Source organism: Ahaetulla prasina, chromosome 2 (assembly GCF_028640845.1).
Source record: "Ahaetulla prasina isolate Xishuangbanna chromosome 2, ASM2864084v1, whole genome shotgun sequence".
NCBI classification, from domain to species: Eukaryota; Metazoa; Chordata; class Lepidosauria; order Squamata; family Colubridae; genus Ahaetulla; species Ahaetulla prasina.
The window spans coordinates 795777-812263 of NC_080540.1; the positions used below are offsets into that span (position 1 = coordinate 795777).

General features: G+C 60.3%; 2 protein-coding genes across 3 annotated transcripts in view; one reads left to right on the forward strand and one right to left on the reverse strand.

Moving 5' to 3' along the window:
- Nucleotides 1-12229, reverse strand: part of SYNGAP1 (synaptic Ras GTPase activating protein 1) — a 36005-nt gene extending 23776 nt beyond the window's left edge. Inside the window, exons 1-3 of one of the 2 annotated variants that reach the window (XM_058171981.1) lie at nucleotides 11924-12229; nucleotides 5481-5602; nucleotides 4855-4960 (exon numbers count right to left, since the gene is read on the reverse strand). In XM_058171981.1, the coding sequence (XP_058027964.1) occupies nucleotides 4855-4960; nucleotides 5481-5602; nucleotides 11924-12125 (430 nt within the window). In that variant the 5' untranslated portion in view covers nucleotides 12126-12229. Of the gene's footprint in view, nucleotides 1-2029; nucleotides 2141-4854; nucleotides 4961-5480; nucleotides 5603-11923 lie in introns of those variants that run through there. The other variant, XM_058171982.1, reaches the window with a different exon arrangement.
- CUTA (cutA divalent cation tolerance homolog) overlaps nucleotides 1-16487 on the forward strand; it is a 71377-nt gene that overhangs the window by 23827 nt on the left and 31063 nt on the right. The gene's annotated exons all lie outside the window — the stretch shown is intronic.

Consider the following 16487-nt stretch of genomic DNA (forward strand, 5'->3'; position numbering starts at 1 on the left):
AGCAGCTCCCAAGCAGCCCCCACAACAGACACGCACATCCTCCCTGGAAGCCCAAACCAACCCCAGGAGCTGCTGAAGGGGTTGGAGTGGACGCAGGTGTTCACAGGCCCGACTGGGGCAGCTTCCCAAGAGGCCCAGATGCTGATGCTGCTCTGTGGGGGGAGGGGAATGCCATGGGATGCATAGGCCCCTCCCAGAGGCAACGAGGGGCAACCTACGAACAGTTTGCAAATAACACCCCCCCCCCAGTTGAGAGGATACCAAGGTCCACAACCCCATTGGAGATTGTCTTCCCCCCAAGGCTACTCAATCAGGGAGGGGGAACAAGGAGGGCTGGACATATTCACCTCCCATCCTCATGGCCTTCTGGGGTGCAAGAACAGTGCCCCCCTCCAGACCCCACTGGGTTTCAAGAACCCATGTGCCAGAGCTGCCTCCCAATGGGGCTAGCTGAATGCCAGGCCTGGGTCTCCGCCTGCTGTCATGCAGAGGGCACAGCGGGCACAGACCTCCTTGCCTGGACCTTTGCCCCCCCCCCGTGAGTAGCAGGGGCCCTCCTGTGGCCCTTGAGCAGCACCAGCTGCCAGGATCTGCAGAGAGCCCCTCCCCCCATGCGTTCTGGCACAATGCAGAGCCACCCACCGGGCTCTGCCACCATCTGTCTTGCCCGCCTGCCTGCCACTCCACCACGCCAGCCCTGCAAGCCGCTGCCTCCACCTGAGGCCTTCCTGTTCCCCCAAGGCCCTCCCTCCCACGTGACAGCCAGGGAAGGAGGGGGAGTGACTGCCACCCCCAGGGAAGAGCCCTTCTCTCCTGCCCCCTCTTCCGCACACGAGCTGGCCTTCTGGAAGGAGGGAAGGACTTCTGGCCACAGCCCCAAGGAGGCCTCAGGGAGAACGCTCTGCCTGCCTCGTTTGTCCCACCTCCCCTTCCAGCCCACTGGCCTGTCAGCTGGAAAGAGCGCCCCCAGGAGAACCACCCAGCGAAGGAAGAACAGAGGCTGGATCAGGCCCCTGCCCCACCTGGCCCAGCAACTTCTCCTCCTGGTGGCCCCACCACCTGCACACAAACCACCCTGGCCTCCAGAACTGCAGCAATGGGGAGGGAGGGAGGGCTTTGGGTAACCCCCCCCCCATCCCCATGCAGGAGACCCCAGCCCTTTCAGTAAAGGCAGCAGCAGCAGCAGCAGCAGCAGCATACCGACAACCCCCTTCCTGGCAAGCCCGGTGCTACGTGACTGCCTGGCCTGACCCACCCGCTAACACCACCCCTGGTTCACCCACGTGCCAGCACAGCAGCGGACGCAGCTGCGAGGCAGCCGGAGCCTTCAATGCGTGGATGCGGGTGGGACGCGGTTGCGCCTCTTGCACATTGGCGGCGCTCGCACAGACCCTCCCCAGGCCGGAGCTCCAAAGCCCACCGTGCCCAGCAGGGAAGAGCGCAGCGCCGGGGATGGGAGCAGCCAGCAGGCACAGACCCCCTGCGAGGCCCGTCGGGTGCCCGCAAGCGAAGCCGCCCTGGCCCGGGAGCGCAGCGGTCTCTCCGCCGCCTCCGCTTCTCGCCCGGAGGGAAATCGCTGGCGGCGGGCGCGGGAGCCGGCTGGGGAGGGCCGCGGGGCTGGAGGCGACAGGGACGAGGACCCCGCGCCCTGCCGGGCCTGCTCCGGCGCCCCCGGAAGTGGCGGGCCCCCTCCGGGAAGGCGCCCCGGGCTGGCAGCGGCTTCGAGCTAGGGGACTCTGCGCGCGCTCCCGACCATCCCGCCCGCGACACCCACGCACTCGCTGAGCGCGCCACGCCGGGCGGCCTCCAGCGAAGACCGACGCGGCGGCAGCAGCAGCGGCACTGCCCACGCGCGGCCGCCCGCCCGCCTCGCTTCGTCTCCCGCGCCCCCCGCCCCATGGCCGAGGCCGCCGCGCGCCACCTGGCCTGCCCTCGGCGGGAGCGCGCCGCCCGAATCCCCCAAGGCTTCCGCGACGCCCTCGCCGGCCCCGCTTGCGGACGGAGGGGTGGGAGGGCGGGCTGCCCTTACCTGCCGACGCCGGGAGCGGGAGGACCCCCCGCCGCCCGCGGCTACGGGGCGCGGCCCATGCTGGGACGGGGGAGCGGGCGGGCGGGGGGCCCGGAGCCTAGGGCTCCACGCGGCCCGCAGGGCGGCGGCCCCCGCCCGGCGCTGCAGCCGTCGGAGCTGCGGTCCCCGCGCTGCTGTTTGCGCTGGTGCCTCGCTCGCCGCCCGCCCGCCCCGCGCTCCCCCGGCATGCCAGCCGTTGCTAGGCGACGCGCGGCTGTCATCAGCGCCGGGAGTGCGCGACGGCGGTGGGCACGGGCGGAGGACCCCCCTTCACCCCCCGGCCTGCCGTCTCCCCGGCCCGTTGGGGCGGCAAGAGTGGGCGGAGCACCGGGGAGGTTCTCCCTGGGGGGCCAGGGACCCGCGCCGCCTCCCCACCCGGGGCGCCCGGGCTGCCCCGCGAACCCCCGCCCGGGCGGGTCTACCTTTGGGCGGGGGGCGAGCGGGGCGACGGGGGCAGCATCTCCTGGTGCAGCATCTCCTGGCGCAGCAGAGCGCGAGGCCGGTCCGGGGGCTGCCGGGGACGGGCGGGGGGACCCGGGGGGGCGGAGCTTCCCGGGGAAGCATCCCGGGGCCGCCCCAGAGTAGGCCCTGCTGCTCCCGGCCGGCCGGGCAGGGCGCGGGCAGCGGCTCTGTCCAGCCTGGCGGCCCGGGAAGGCGGCTTCTTCCCCGAGCCAGGCTCCACCCCGCCTGGGCGGCGATGGGGCCGGGGCTCCGGCTGAACCCCGGCCGGGTCACGCGGGGTCACCGGGCGGGAGGATGGGGTTGCTCCCACCCTCGCCGGATCCGGCAGGGGGCGCTGTTGGCCCGCGGCCAAGGGGAGGGGGCGTCCCTTCATTCAGGCAGGCAGCCTTTGCCTTCATCTCTTCTTTGGGTTTCCATGGAAACCTTTTAAGCCAACTTCTCAGGAAGACAAAATTCTTTTTTTAAACCGCAAGTCGGGAGGGGAAAGTGGGGGGAGGGGAGGCAAAGGTAACGGCCGGGGCAGGTGAGCCGCTGGGCTGGGCTTGGGGTGGGGGCAGGGAGCTGGCCAGGCCCAGGAGCAGCGGAAAAGCCCTTGGCATCTCCTTGGCAGCCGGAGGAGGGGGAGGGTGCAAGGAAGACATGCGTGGGCAGGGGGCCCAAAACCCAGGAGGGCAGCCTCAGCAGAGCCCCCCCCACACCCATTGCCCAGGCCTGGAGGGAGGGAGGGGGTGTGAGGGAGAATGAGAGAGAGCAGAGGGATGGGGGGGCGGAGAGATGGTCCCTATAGCAACAGTTGTCAAGCTCCTTTCAAGGGCCCTTGCTATTATGGGCTGGGGCTTGGGGGGGGTGGGCGTTGCAGGGAACAGCTGAGAAGGAGCTTCTGGCGAGAGGCCCTTCCGAGTGCCTGGGAGAGACCTCCAGGGACCCTGCTTGGAAGCCTCTTCAGTGGGGGGCTGTGCTTGGGGCCCCTCCCAAGAGGGCACCGTTGGTCTGGCTCTGAGCAGAGATGGGCTTGTTGTGCAGGGTTTCCATGAGGACACTCACTGCCCCTCTCCAGGGAGACCCCTTCCCTCAGTACATGGGAAGGGGATCACCAGCCCCCAGTGTGAGCAGACCGCTGGGCTGAGGGTCCCCCTGCTCAGAGCTGGGGGGAGGGAGGATGCCAGACCCCCACAAGGCGCCCCTCCCCTTTCCAGTCACTCTCCCAGTTCCACCCACATTGGGGCCCTTTGCTCGCTGGTATCCCTGCTGTCCCAGCTGACTCCTGCCCCCTTCCTAGGGGCTCTTTTGGGATCCACCAACAGGAAGCAGGTATCCACGTGGCCAGGGTGCTTGCAATTGTGCCCCATGGTTTCAGAGCGGGAGGGGGGGGGCTGGCCCTTTCTCAGCAGCTGCCTTGTGGACAGATCCTGTCAGCCCCAGACTTCCTCTGACCCCTTGCAATGTGGGGCCATTGATGGGGAACCTTACTGCTCAGCCTCCCTAGGGGTCTCACAAAAGTCTCTAGCAAAGTCAGGATTATGGGGGGGGCTTTGACCCACTCAAGAGCACCCCCCTTACTCCCCCTTTTTGGTTTCACAGATCCACCACCACCAATGGGCCAAAGCTGGAGGGCCATGGGCCCCCATACCCAGGCAGGTCGGTCAGCCTGGGCTAAAAGAAGATGGGCCCCCAAGAGGCCTGTGGGGCTGGTCTCCCCCCACCCCCTTACTTCCTGGACTGGCAACCCTTGCGGGGTGAAGGTTATGGCCAGACACTGGCCTGTCAATCATTTCTCTCCCACAGAGTTTAGAAGGAGAAGCTGTGACATCCCAAAGGCCTCTGGGGCCTCCCACAACCCCATTCCTCTTGGGGCTGGGAAGGGAAGGCAGCTGGATTAGGGTGCACCCACAGCCCACCCCCATCCCCCACGGCAATTTCACTCTGACCGGCCGCTTCACCCCATGGATGGCAGCTGCCCAGCCCAGCCCCTCTTCGCCAGGGGGCTTCAGAAAGGGGGTGCCCCCTTCCCAGCACACGATCCCTTTTGTGAAAGGAGACCACAGAGAGAGAGAGAGACACACACACACACCCCGGGGGGAAGGCTCCAGAGCCAGCTTTTCCTGAACCACAATTTCTGAAGCCTGTTGGGAAAGTCTCACACAAATACACACAACACAACACAAAACCTGCCATGCAGATTCCACTGACCCCCAGCCCAGATTTGACCCTGCACCCACACCCCTTCCATCAGACCCACCCCAGGACTCGGGCCAGCCCTGGTTCACCCTCTCCCCATCCAACTACCTGCAGCCCACCCACCCCCACGGGGGGGCCCTTCCTACCGTGCTCAGCGTGGGGCCGGCCTTCCACGGGAACACTGACCGTCCGGCGCAGAAGCTTGCTCCGTCCGGGATCCCTCTGGCGTTCTCGAAGGAGCAGAGGGTGAATCTGGGGGGCGGGGAGAGCAGCCCACATCAGAAGCGAGAGCAGAGCATTCTCCCCAGAGCCCTCTCTTCTCTGATACCCCCCCGCCCCATCGCTACATCCCCCAAGCCACAGCCGGCCTGTGAAACCACGGAATAGATCTCTCGGGAACTGCACGACGGCTGAGCCAGACCCACTGAAAGGGCCCAGCGTAATGTGGGAACTTGGCCTGAAGGGCCTCCCTGAGCAGAGACCCCAGCCCAGAAAGAGGCATAACCCTGCCAACCCTGGAAACTTAACCACAGTGCATCCACTGTCATGCTGGACTCAGGAAGCCACAAACCATAGTTTCCCCAGCCATCTTGCACCCGATGCCCGACCTGCGGGAACCTACTTAACCCCTCCTAAAAGGATCCCCTTCCGGTCTTTCTGGCCCACCCCAGCCTCTCCCCGCCCGCTCTGGGTCCTCAGTGGGGGGCTCAAGGCAGAACCCCCACCCCACCCACCCACTCACCCCCTTTGCACCCCCTCACCCCTCACTCACCTCCTCCTCGTCCAGCATCAGGAGCTGATTGCCAGAGATGATGCAGAATCGGGGGGCGTTCCAGGGACGGTCGTAAGGCGAGTGGACATACTGCGCACGGGACCCTGGTGCTCCTCGCACATCTGCAGCGGAAGGGCAGAGTCAAGCAGACCCGGGCCAGGCCGGTGCCGCCTCCAAGCCACCCTGCCCCCCAAAAAGGGCCTGGGAGCACACACACAGAGACCCAACTCTAGCAGGACGCCCCCTCCCAAATCAGCTGGAGACGCCAGCCTCCTCGGCTGCCTCTGTCTTGGTAAGAGAAGTGGGCCTCATCCCCTCTCCCCCCCACCCCCCGTGATGCCCTCTGCCTGCTGGGGTGTGTCTGGGGGTGGCACTGTGGTATTGGTCGCCCCTCCGAGAGTTCGGCAGTTGCTGCCACTTAGCACCTGGCAACCTCGCCTTACTCCATTAGGGCCACTGAGGCAGGTCCCCCTTCCAAGCTGGCTGGGGGCTCCAGCCAAAGCCTGGCAGATTGGCACAAGCAGAGGAGGGAGCAGGCTGTCTGCCTAGTGTGACTCGCCCCTATCGCCGGAAGGGGCTGTGCAGACCCCGGGGTGGCACCCCAGCACACTCTACCCCCACCCCACCTGCCTTTCAACAGCCTCGGGGCCTCCATCCGGCTCTCCTGCCTGCCTGCACGGGAGGGGGCAGCCGGGGAGTTGTGTAAGGCCTCGGCCGACCCTGTGCTGCCCCCCAGTGGCAAGAAGTGGCTGCCAAGAGCCAGGAAGTGGGGAGAGGGGAGAAGCCTCCAGCAAAGGGGGCAGGCAGAGAGATGTGCAGGTGGCATCCTGGGTGGGCTCCAGATGCTGGGAAGGGGCCTAAATTCCCCACTGGGGAATCACAGCCGTGGGCAGCGATTTTTAGATCCCTCAAAGATCCAGCTAAGCCCCCCATCAACTCCCCCATCACCCTGGGTTTGAGGCAGGTGGAGGGGGGGCAGGGCGCACAGAGGCTGGGGGGAGCAGGGCCCCCATGGCCTTCTGGTCCAGCTGGTGAGAAGCCAGTGACCACCCGTCAGGAGAAGGCCTTCCTGTGAGGCCCAGTTGCCTACCCTGACCGGTGCAGCCCCCTTTGCCGAGGGGGGCACCACCCATACTCTAGGGCCTGAGCAGGAATGCCTCCTGGGGCAAATGTTGGGGGGAGGGGGTGTTGGCTAGGGGGCTTGCCTTTTGAGCAGGCCAGCTGAGATCTGGTTTAGGTCTTCCCCCCCCTCCCCCAGAGAAACCAGCTCTTTCACCCGCTGCATCCCCCAAATGGGGGGGAAGGAGGCGGGGGCACCTGGGGGCTGCAGAAAGGAGGTTGGGAAGGCAGCAGGCCCTGCGCTCTGACCCTGAAGCTGCCCCTCTTCCCTTCTCCGCCCTGTCCAGAACCAGACCTAAGGGGGAGACCAGCGCAGGATGCTACCCCCTGGTGCAAGGGGGGCTCTCTTCCATCCCTCCAGACCAGCCAGGGCCAGAGAACATATAGCAGGATCTGTGCAGGCACTCTTTTCCAGGTAGGGCCTGAGTTCACAAGACCCTGACTTCCCTTTCATAACCCGGGTTGGGGACCCAAGCTATAGCCCTCCGTTCCCCCAGCAGCCCCCAAGCTCAGCCAGCTGCAGGACTCTGCTGAACCCATCCAGACCTCCGTCCCAGGCTGCCCTTGCAGAGACCCTCAAAGGGATCCAGGCCCTGAGCAGCCAGGAGTCTCTTTCTCACTTGTTCTCTCTCTCACCCTCTTTCTCTCTCTCTCTCTCTCTCACTCTTACCCTTTCTCTCTCTCTCCCTCTTACTCTTTCTCTCTCCCTCTTACACTTTCTCTCTCTCCCTCTTTCTCTCCCTTTCTCTTTCTTATTCTTTCTCTCTCTCTCTTACTCGTTTTCTCTCTCTCTCTCTCCCTCTTTCTCTCTCTCACTCTCTTACCCTTTCTCTCTCTCTCCCTCTTTCTCTCTCTCCCTCTTTCTCTCTCTCTCTCCCTCTTTCTCTCTCTGTTATTTGTTCTCTCTCTCACCCTCTTTCTCTCTCTCTCACTCTCTTACCCTTTCTCTCACTCTCTCTTACTCTTTCTCTCCCTCTTTCTTTCTCTTTTTCTCTCTCTTACTTGTTCTATCTCTCCCTCTTTCTTTTTCTCTCTTCTTTCTCTCTCTCTCCCTCTGTCTCACTTTCTTACTCTTTCTCTCTCTCTCTCTCTCTTACTCTTTCTCTCTCTCTCTCACTCTCCTACTCTCTCTCTCTCTCTCTTTCTCTCTCTCTCTCTTTCCTGGCCCAACTCAAGCACAGCTGAAAAAGAAGTGGGGTCCTGCCAACACCAACCCCCCCACACTTTTCAACCGAAGAAACAGGGGAAAACTCCACCAGTAGAGGGAAAACTCCTTGCCATCACAATTTGCAGCTTCTTTACCTCCAAAGCTATTAGATGTATTAGTGATGGGGGGAACGGGGTGGGGGGGTGGGACGGGACATCACTGTTATTTTTTATATTACTGTGACTGTTATTCTTATGGTTTTCCTATATTTTATTTTCTCTCCTCTCTGGGATAAAATGGCATCCACTCTCACCTGCTGGAAGCTAAAAGGACCCTCTAGAAAAGACGAGCCAAAGGAGACAAAAAGCCCGGGCAGCAAGAATAACCCAGCCCAGAATCCACCTATGGAACTCCTTGCCACAAGATGTGGGTCTTGTGCAACTCAAACGGCTTGCAAAGCTCAAATCAGCCCCCGCTTTGGCACCGCTGGTGTGTGGGGCATCTTTGTAAACAGACAGAAACTCAACAGGTTTTAATGAGCAGAACCGTGTGGGCGAACTCTGGACCCAAACCAGTCAGTTGCCTTTTAGCTGAACCCCCGGCCCTGCCCTAGTGGCACGGGTCCCCTGGCCACGCCGGGGTGGCGACCGGATTCAGCCCTTCCGGGAGGGGGGAGCACAGGAAGGGGGAATCCAACTGCTCTACCTGCCTGCCTTGGCTAAGCTGGATTGCTGGATTAATTAATTCATTAGATTTAACGCGTGGGCCGCCCACTCCCAAAAGGCTCAGCATGGCTTACAATGAAAGCCGGCTCATTAGAAGGAAAATACAACAGGCCAGAAAGGGGTGGGGGGTGGGGGGGTGGGAGAAGCAGAGCAAAAAGTCCTGACAGAACAACAGTTCAGTCAGTTCCTGAAGAACACAACGGGGGAGGGGGGGAAATCTCCCTCCAGAGGGCAGGAATTGAAGCCGGCCCAGAAGGGACAGGCCCTCCCTCCCAGCCGGGGATTTGAACCCCACCCTTAAGTTGAGCCAGGTGCACAGTGCAGCTTCACAACTGAAGGGTCACACGCATACAGCACAGAGCCCCTCTCAGAGCCCTTCCATTCTGGACCAGCTGCTAATTTCTGGGCCGCCTTCAAGGGCAGCCCCCCAGAAAGCCAATTTCGTTGAGTGACCATTCAAAGTTACAACGACACTGAAAAAGGTGACGGCTCCCTTTTTCGCACAACCGTTTCAAGATCCCCAAGGTCACGCGGTCCAAATTCAGGTGCTTGGCAACCGGCTCCTGTTTATGATGGTTGCAGCCTGATCTCCTTTCGCGACAACTGTGTTGCTAACTTAACAACTCATTTCCTTAACAGCTGTGGCAAGAAAGGTTGTAAAACGGGGCAAAACTCACTTAACGTCTCACTTAGGAACAGACATTTTGGGCTCAACTGCGGTCGTGAGCTGAGGATGTCCTACGGGACGGGCAGAGGGCAAGCAATCCAGGAGGGGGCTCTGTTCACACATGCAGAGCTTAGAAGCAGAGGGCCAGGTGACCCGGTTCAGGTGAGCGCACGCACACACACACACACACACACACACACACACACACACGGCCAAAGGCAGCCCCAGCTGAATCCTGCAAAGGCAGAAGGGCTTAGCAAGGGGTCCCAAGCCAGTTCCTGACATTGAAAAAGAGAGCCTCCAATTCCCATCAACTTCCTGGCTGGGGATGAGCCCTCGGTGAGCCACTAGCTGGAGGCCAGGAGTGGTGCAAGTCCTGCGGCCACCCCCAGTGCTGGAAATCTCTCCAACCCATGAGACTAGAACCTTGGCTAGAGAAAGAAGAGCCCCGGAAGCTTCCCCAACCTCTCTTCCCATAGAAGAGAATATTTGTAGGTCGGGGTTGAACCGTGAACTGATGATGTTTCCTGGTTGGGTAATGAAACGCCTGCCAGGAAACAAGAGCACTAAGGGCACCAAGAACCCTATGGCCCCCCACTCTGCCCGGGTTGGCCCACGGCACGAGGCTTCGCTGCTGGCCCTCAGCAGGCAAAGGGGCTGGCCGGGCCACTTCGGGGCTCCCCTCCCCCCGAGGGGCCATTCCAGGTGGCCATTCCCTCCTGCTTCCAATTCCCCTTGATTGACTTGATTGGTATTTATAGCCGTGTGTCTCTTCTTACGCTGTGGATGCTTCGGTGCCTGAACCGCCAGGAGGAGAGTAAGGCCTCCGGATCCCGGCCTCCTCCTGCTCAGGAAAGCCTCTGGGCTTTGGGCAGATGATGGGCAATGTAGTCCAGCTGGGGGGAGAAATCCCCTCCCCACCGCCACTGCCGGCACTGGGTGTCAGCAAACCCAGCAGGGAGCCTCCCAGAAAGAAGAGCTTCCGGGAGGGGGGCAGCAGGCTCCCCCAAGCAGAGCCCCCCCCCATCCAGTGGCTCCTTTCTCAGGCCCCGGAGGCTGCAGGACCTGGCAGGGCACCTGGGCTGTCCTGCCTGAGATGCCCTCTGAGGACGAGGCTTCCCTGGACAGCCAGCAAGACAGCTGCAGGCACTGAGAGGCCACAAATCCCTGGCCCCCTCCAGCATCCCAGCCCAGTTGTGCTCATGGAAAAGCTACCTCACCCAAAAGCCTTGACCTGAGAGTGAACGTGGCACAGCTGGGGGGGGGGCTGTGCCAGCTGAAGCTGCCTGAAAGGGACCCTCTGGGGGGAGTGGGGATCCGTCCACTGGGGGGGAGCAAGACCCCTCAGTCTTTGAGATCTCTTCCTCCCAGCACAGCGGAAGCCTCAGACAGGGGCTTGAGGGCGGGCAGCCTAGGCCCCCACAGCCTCCTTTTCCCCCAACCTCTGCTAAGGACCACCGGGCCTCAGGAGCCTGCAACGCCCGAAACGAATAGGTTCCCTCTCCCCAAATCTGGAGGCCCATCCCCCTCCAAGCTTCGCGATCTCCCTCCGCTGTTGCCATGCAAATGTGCACCAAGGCGGCCGCCAGGCAACGGGAGGAAACGCATCTCCCGAACGAGATCGGGCAGGAAAGACCCACGCGGCTGCCGACGGAGATGCCGTGCGGAGCAGTCCCGGGGAGGCTCAAGGCCTGAACCGGTGCCCGAGCCAGGAGGAGAGTCACCCACTCAGGGAAGGGGGATGGAGGGGCTGCAGTTCACCAGAGCCAAGGAGCCACAACCGCCGGCCCTCTGCTTTCCGGCCACTCGGTGCAGCAGAGAAGCGTCCCCCCACCTGCCCTGCTGGGTGGCTGCCTGCACTTCCTGGAGAGCAGCAGCCTGGCTGTTCCAGCTGAGGACAAGGAGAGGTCCTCTCTCCCCGCAAAAAAAATAAATGGGGGAGAACAGCCCTCCCGCTGCCTTGGGAATAAAATCATGGGGGGGAGGGTTCCTGCAGTGCAGCACCACCAATTTTGTAGAATGTACTTCATGCCGGAGTTGCCCCCCACCCAGCATCCTTCAGCAGGGTTGCCTGGCAACATCACGCCCCCTCCCTTTCCCCTAGAGAGCTAGCAGGCCTCTGATGGCGAGGAAGGGGGTCCGGAGCCCCCGCCCAGACCATTTCCTGCAAAGCCAAGGTGTGGAGGGAGGGGTAAGGTGACCCTCCTTCGCGGGGGGGGGGGGAAGAGGAGAGAAGCGTTTTGGGGTACGAAAAAATCTCCCATGACGAGGCGCGAGTAATGGTGGGCCAGAACTGAGCGACCGTCACCCCCGCCCCCCGCCGACCCGACCGTTTCAGCTTCCCCCACAGTAGCCCCACTCCTTGCAACGCCGTTCGCCCTCCAACCGAGGCACGTGGGAGGAAGGGGCTGGTCCACGAGAGAAGCAGCCCCCTCCCAGAATTGGCACCAAAGGCCCCGGCTTGGGAAGGCGGCATCAGGACCCCCACCCCCACCCCACACCCAGTCGCTCCTTCTTCCAGCAGGTGCCTCCTTCAGCCCGGCAATCGGGCATCTCGTCGCTGTTAGTGCTGCGGAGCCGCACCGGGGCCTCCAGGAGCCCTCGGCGGGGCCGCAGCCGGGCGAGGCGCTGGCACTGACCCCGGCGAAGCCAGCTGCGAGGGCAGGCACAACGGCGAGGCTCCCGCTTCCGCGGCCCCCCCTCCTCCCCCGGCCCCCCTGCCGCTACGGTCGGCCGACGGCAGGCCGGAGCGCCCAGATCACCGGGTGCGGGTTCCAGAGCGCACCATCTCTCCCGGGATCCGGAGGCCGCCATCCGGCCGCAGCTGGCCGAGCGCCACGATGCTTCTCTCCCGCGGCCTCGCCGGCCAGCCGCGAGCGTGGGAAAGGGCGCAGTCCCCACGCGGCCGGAGGACCCCTTTCCCAGCTGGCTCCCACCTGCCTCGCCAGGCCCGAGCGCGCCGGAATCCCCGGGGCGGAGCGCAGCATCTCTTGCCCCGACCCGGGTCAAACCTCCAGGAGGAGCCGCCGGCCGCAGCCCTGCGCCGCAGCCCGCCCCGCGCCGGAGCTGTGCAGAGCGGCAGCGGGCGGGCGGGCAGCGTCGCCCCTCCAACTTCCGGGCGCCAGGCTCTGCCCCGCGGCCGAGGGAGGGGCCTGGCCGCCGAGTCCCCCCCCCGCCCGCCGCACAAGCGAAGACGATTGTCGCCGCCCCCGCCCGAAAAGCGCAAGCCGCGCGCGCGCCGAGGAAGGTCGCCCTACCTCGGAAGGGGACATAGGACATGGTGCTGCCTTCATCCGCGGCTGGGTCCCTGGCCGCCGCCGCCGCTCAAGGACCGGCCTGCGGGGGAGGAAGCGGCCGGGGCGGCCGGGGAAGAGGGGCAAGCTGGAAGGGAGGGAGGGAGGGAGGGAGGGCGACCGCCCCCGGAACCGGCACTCCCGCCGTTCGCCTCTCACTCGATCGCTTGTTCACACGGTGCTTCGGTACGCCCGCCGCCGGCTGCGCCTCTCTGGCGCTGAGGATGCGGCGGGAAAGCGGGGGAAGAGGCGACGGCGGCGGTTCGGGTGATGCGCAGGGGCTGCCGACCCTCCCCCTCCCGCCCGCGGGCTCCGTCTTCTCCTCCTCCTCCTCCTCCTCCTCCGTGGGCAGTCGAGGCTGCAGCGCAGGCCGACCGGCCGTCCCGAGCCTCCGCAACACCAGCTGCGCCGCCGCCGTTGGAATACGGCACGCGGGCGAAATTGAAGGCGCGCTCCCGACGCCGCCCCTCCTCTGCCAGCCCAGGGCCGGCGGCTTGCCCCGCGGGGGGACACCCCCACCCAACGGGCGCCCCCCGGGAGCCGGAAGTGCGAAAGGGAGGACCGCGACGTCCATCGGTCTGGCGACCGGCTCCGGCCGGACCCTCTTCCACCATTGCCATCCTTCTGGCCTTCCAGCTCCCCCGAACCCCTTGCTGAGGCCGCCCGACGTCTGTCTCCAGCCGCTCTGCCACGCCGCCGCTGTCCAGGGCTAAGCCGGGCATCGAGAGAGGCGGGACGGGGCCAGCTGCTCCTTGCCGCGCCTGCGGGACCCTTCCTGACAAGCCGAGATTGCAGGCGGGGTCTTGGAAAGGCGGCGGCAGCTCTGCTCCCTTCCAGGGCGGTTGTAACAGAGATCGGACGCCCTTTCGCCGAAGGCTCCCGCCCCACCCCTCCTGACCCGCTGCTGCCTCCGAGGACTCGAATTTACACCACCACCACCCGTCCCACCGCCCCAACACCGAGTTAGCCTCTTCCTCCTCCCGCCAAGCTTCCAGGCCACCTGTCCTTCCCAGCTTTCTTCGAGAGGGCTGCCAGCCGGCTTAGTGGCTCAAAGGGTTGTGAAACCGGGTGCCCAGCCCGTGGTTGATGCAGGACACCCTGGGGCCTCCTCCAGAGTCGTCTGAACCCACAAACTTCCCCCTTGGTGGCAACCCCCAACACGCCCCATGCTTTTCCTTAACTGAATCAGCCACCCTCCTTTTCCTTGCACCCCACCACTGGCTCCCCATTAAGTAGGTTGGGCTTTGACCAACTTCTCAGTCTGGGTGTCTTCCCACAATGGCAGCCTCTGCTTTATCCACCATTCCCAAAGGACCGTTCCAGACAAATGGTTGTCCAGACTCCAGTCCCTTCTTAAAAACCTCCTGTTGGAGCATTCACAGCTTCTGGAGGCCAGCTATTCCACTGGTTAACTGTTCTGTCAGGAAATTTCTCCTTAGTTCCAGGTTGCTTCTCTCCTTGATTAGTTTCCACCCGTTGCTTCTTGCCCTGCCTTCAGGTGCTTTGGAGAATAGCTTGACTCCCTCTTCTTTGGGGCAGCCCCTGAGATACTGGAAGACTGCTATCATGTTACCCCTGGTCCTTTCTTTTCATTTAACCAAACATACCCAATTCTAGCAACCGTTCTTCAAATGTTTTAGTTTCCAGTCACCTAAAAAGTCCAGACTGTTTTGAGTACTCCGTGAAAATTACAACAGGACAAGAAGCCAGAGGTGGAAACTAATCAAGAAGAGAAGCAACCTAGAACTAAAGAGAAATTTCCTGACAGTGGGAAACATTAATCAGTGGAAGGACTTGTCTCCAGAAATTGCAGGTGCTCCAACACTGGAAGTTTTTAAGAAGAGATTGGACACCCATTTGTCTGAAATGGTGTAGACTTTGCTGCCTAAGCAGGAGGTTTGACTAGAAGACCTCCAAGACCCCTTCCAACTCTGTCACTCTATAGAATAGAATAGAATAGAATAGAATAGAATAGAATAGAATAGAATAGAATAGAATAGAATTTTTATTGGCCAAGTGTGATTGGACACACAAGGAATTTGTCTTGGTGCATATGCTCTCAGTGTACAACACTTACAATACTTAATGATAGTCATAGGGTACAAATTTAACACAATGATACAATACTTAATGATAGTCATAGGCTACAAATAAGCAATATCAGTATAAATCTTAAGGATACAAGTAGCAAAGTTGCAGTCACAGGTGGAAGGAGATGGGTGATGGGAATGATGAGAAGATTAATAGTAGTGCAGATTTCGTAAATAGTTTGACAGTGTTGAGGGAATTATTTGTTTAGCAGAGTGATGGCCTTCGGGGGAAAAACTGTTCTTGTGTCTAGTTGTTCTGGTGTGCAGTGCTCTATAGCGTCGTTTTGAGGGTAGGAGTTGAAACAGTTTATGTCCAGGATGCGAGGGATCTGTAAATATTTTCACGGCCCTCTTGTTGACTCCTGCAATATTTATAGGTCTATATTCTATTCTAAAATCCCAACCTCACCAGTGGTTCCATGTTTGAGATGAGCAGGAAGCCAGGCGGATCTGTTCTCTCCAACCAGGTTCAAATCAAAAGCCCTGGCACAAATGGGACTCCAGGATTATGCCAGAGGGCATCTTGCCAGGCTGATGCAGTGTCCACCAATTTCCTGAGATTTAGCATCAATCCCCAAAATTCAGTTTCTAAATTCCCCTCTTCGGGGCCTTTCACACACAGATTTGTCCCCTATTCCCCCACTGAAAGAGATGGGGGGGGGGTTAACATTCCAGGACTTAGCCCCATGTAAAATTCAAATTATTGACAGCAGAATCAAAGTTATTTCCAGGCAAGCTTTAGAAGAAGTGAGGTTTACGGTTTCTGATCACTCAACCCATGAGTGATGATGCTGTCTCTCTCTCTCTCTCTCTCTCTCTCTTTCTTTCTCTCAATCTCGCCCCCTCTCTTCCCTTTTCCAGAGAAAGTCAGTTTCAAAATAACCATGAGATCATTTTATTTATTTATTTATTTAATTAATTTATTTATTTTGTTGAGGACATATTAGATAAAATATATGTATATAAGTATAAGCATGAATTGAATACATAAAATGAATCCAATTAAAGGAAACATTAGGACAGGGACGGTAGGCACGCTGGTGCTCTTATGCATGCCCCTTACAGACCTCTTAGGAATGGGGTGAGGTCAACAGTAGACAGTCTTAGGTTAAAATTTTGGGGGTTTTGGGATGAAACCACAGAGTCAGGTAGTGCATTCCAGGCATTGACCACTCTGTTGCTGAAGTCATATTTTCTGCAATCGAGTTTGGAGTGGTTCACTTTAAGTTTGTATCTATTGTGTGCTCGTGTATTGTTGTGGTTGAAGCTGAAGTAGTCATTGACAGGTAGGACATTGTAGCAGATGATTTTATGTACTATGCTTAGGTCAGACAGAAGGCAGCGTAGTTCTAAGTTTTCTAAGCCCAAAATTTCAACTCTGGTGGCATAAAGTATTTTGTTGCGAGCAGAGGGACTGGAAGACTCTTCTTGTGAAATATTTCTGGACACGTTCAATTGTATTAATGTCCGATATGCAGTGCGGGTTCCAGACAGATGAGCTGTATTCGAGAATTGGTTTACAAATGTTTTGTATGCTCTGGTTAGTAGTGAAATATTACCGGATGAAGCTACGCAAGATTAGGTTTACAACCCTTAATGCCTTTTTGGCGATGTTCTTACAGTGGGCTTTGGCACTTAGATCATTAGATATGAGTACTCCAAGGTCCTTGACCGTGTGAAGGTCATCTACAAGGTCATGTCCACTCAGTTTGTATTTTGTGTCCCAATTCTTTTTTTCTCCCTAAATTCTGCTTTCAGCTTGAACCCACTCTGTGTGTGTGATGGGTGTAGTCCATGTGTGCGTCCTCTAGTTCAGCGGTCACCAACTGGTGGTCCGTGAGAAAATTTTGGTGGTCCGCAGAAAAATTATTTCCATTTTTTTAATATTGCACTAAATCAGGGGTCCTCAAACTATGACCCCTGGGCTGGATACATGCAATGAACATTTGTGTTGCTGCAGAGCGTC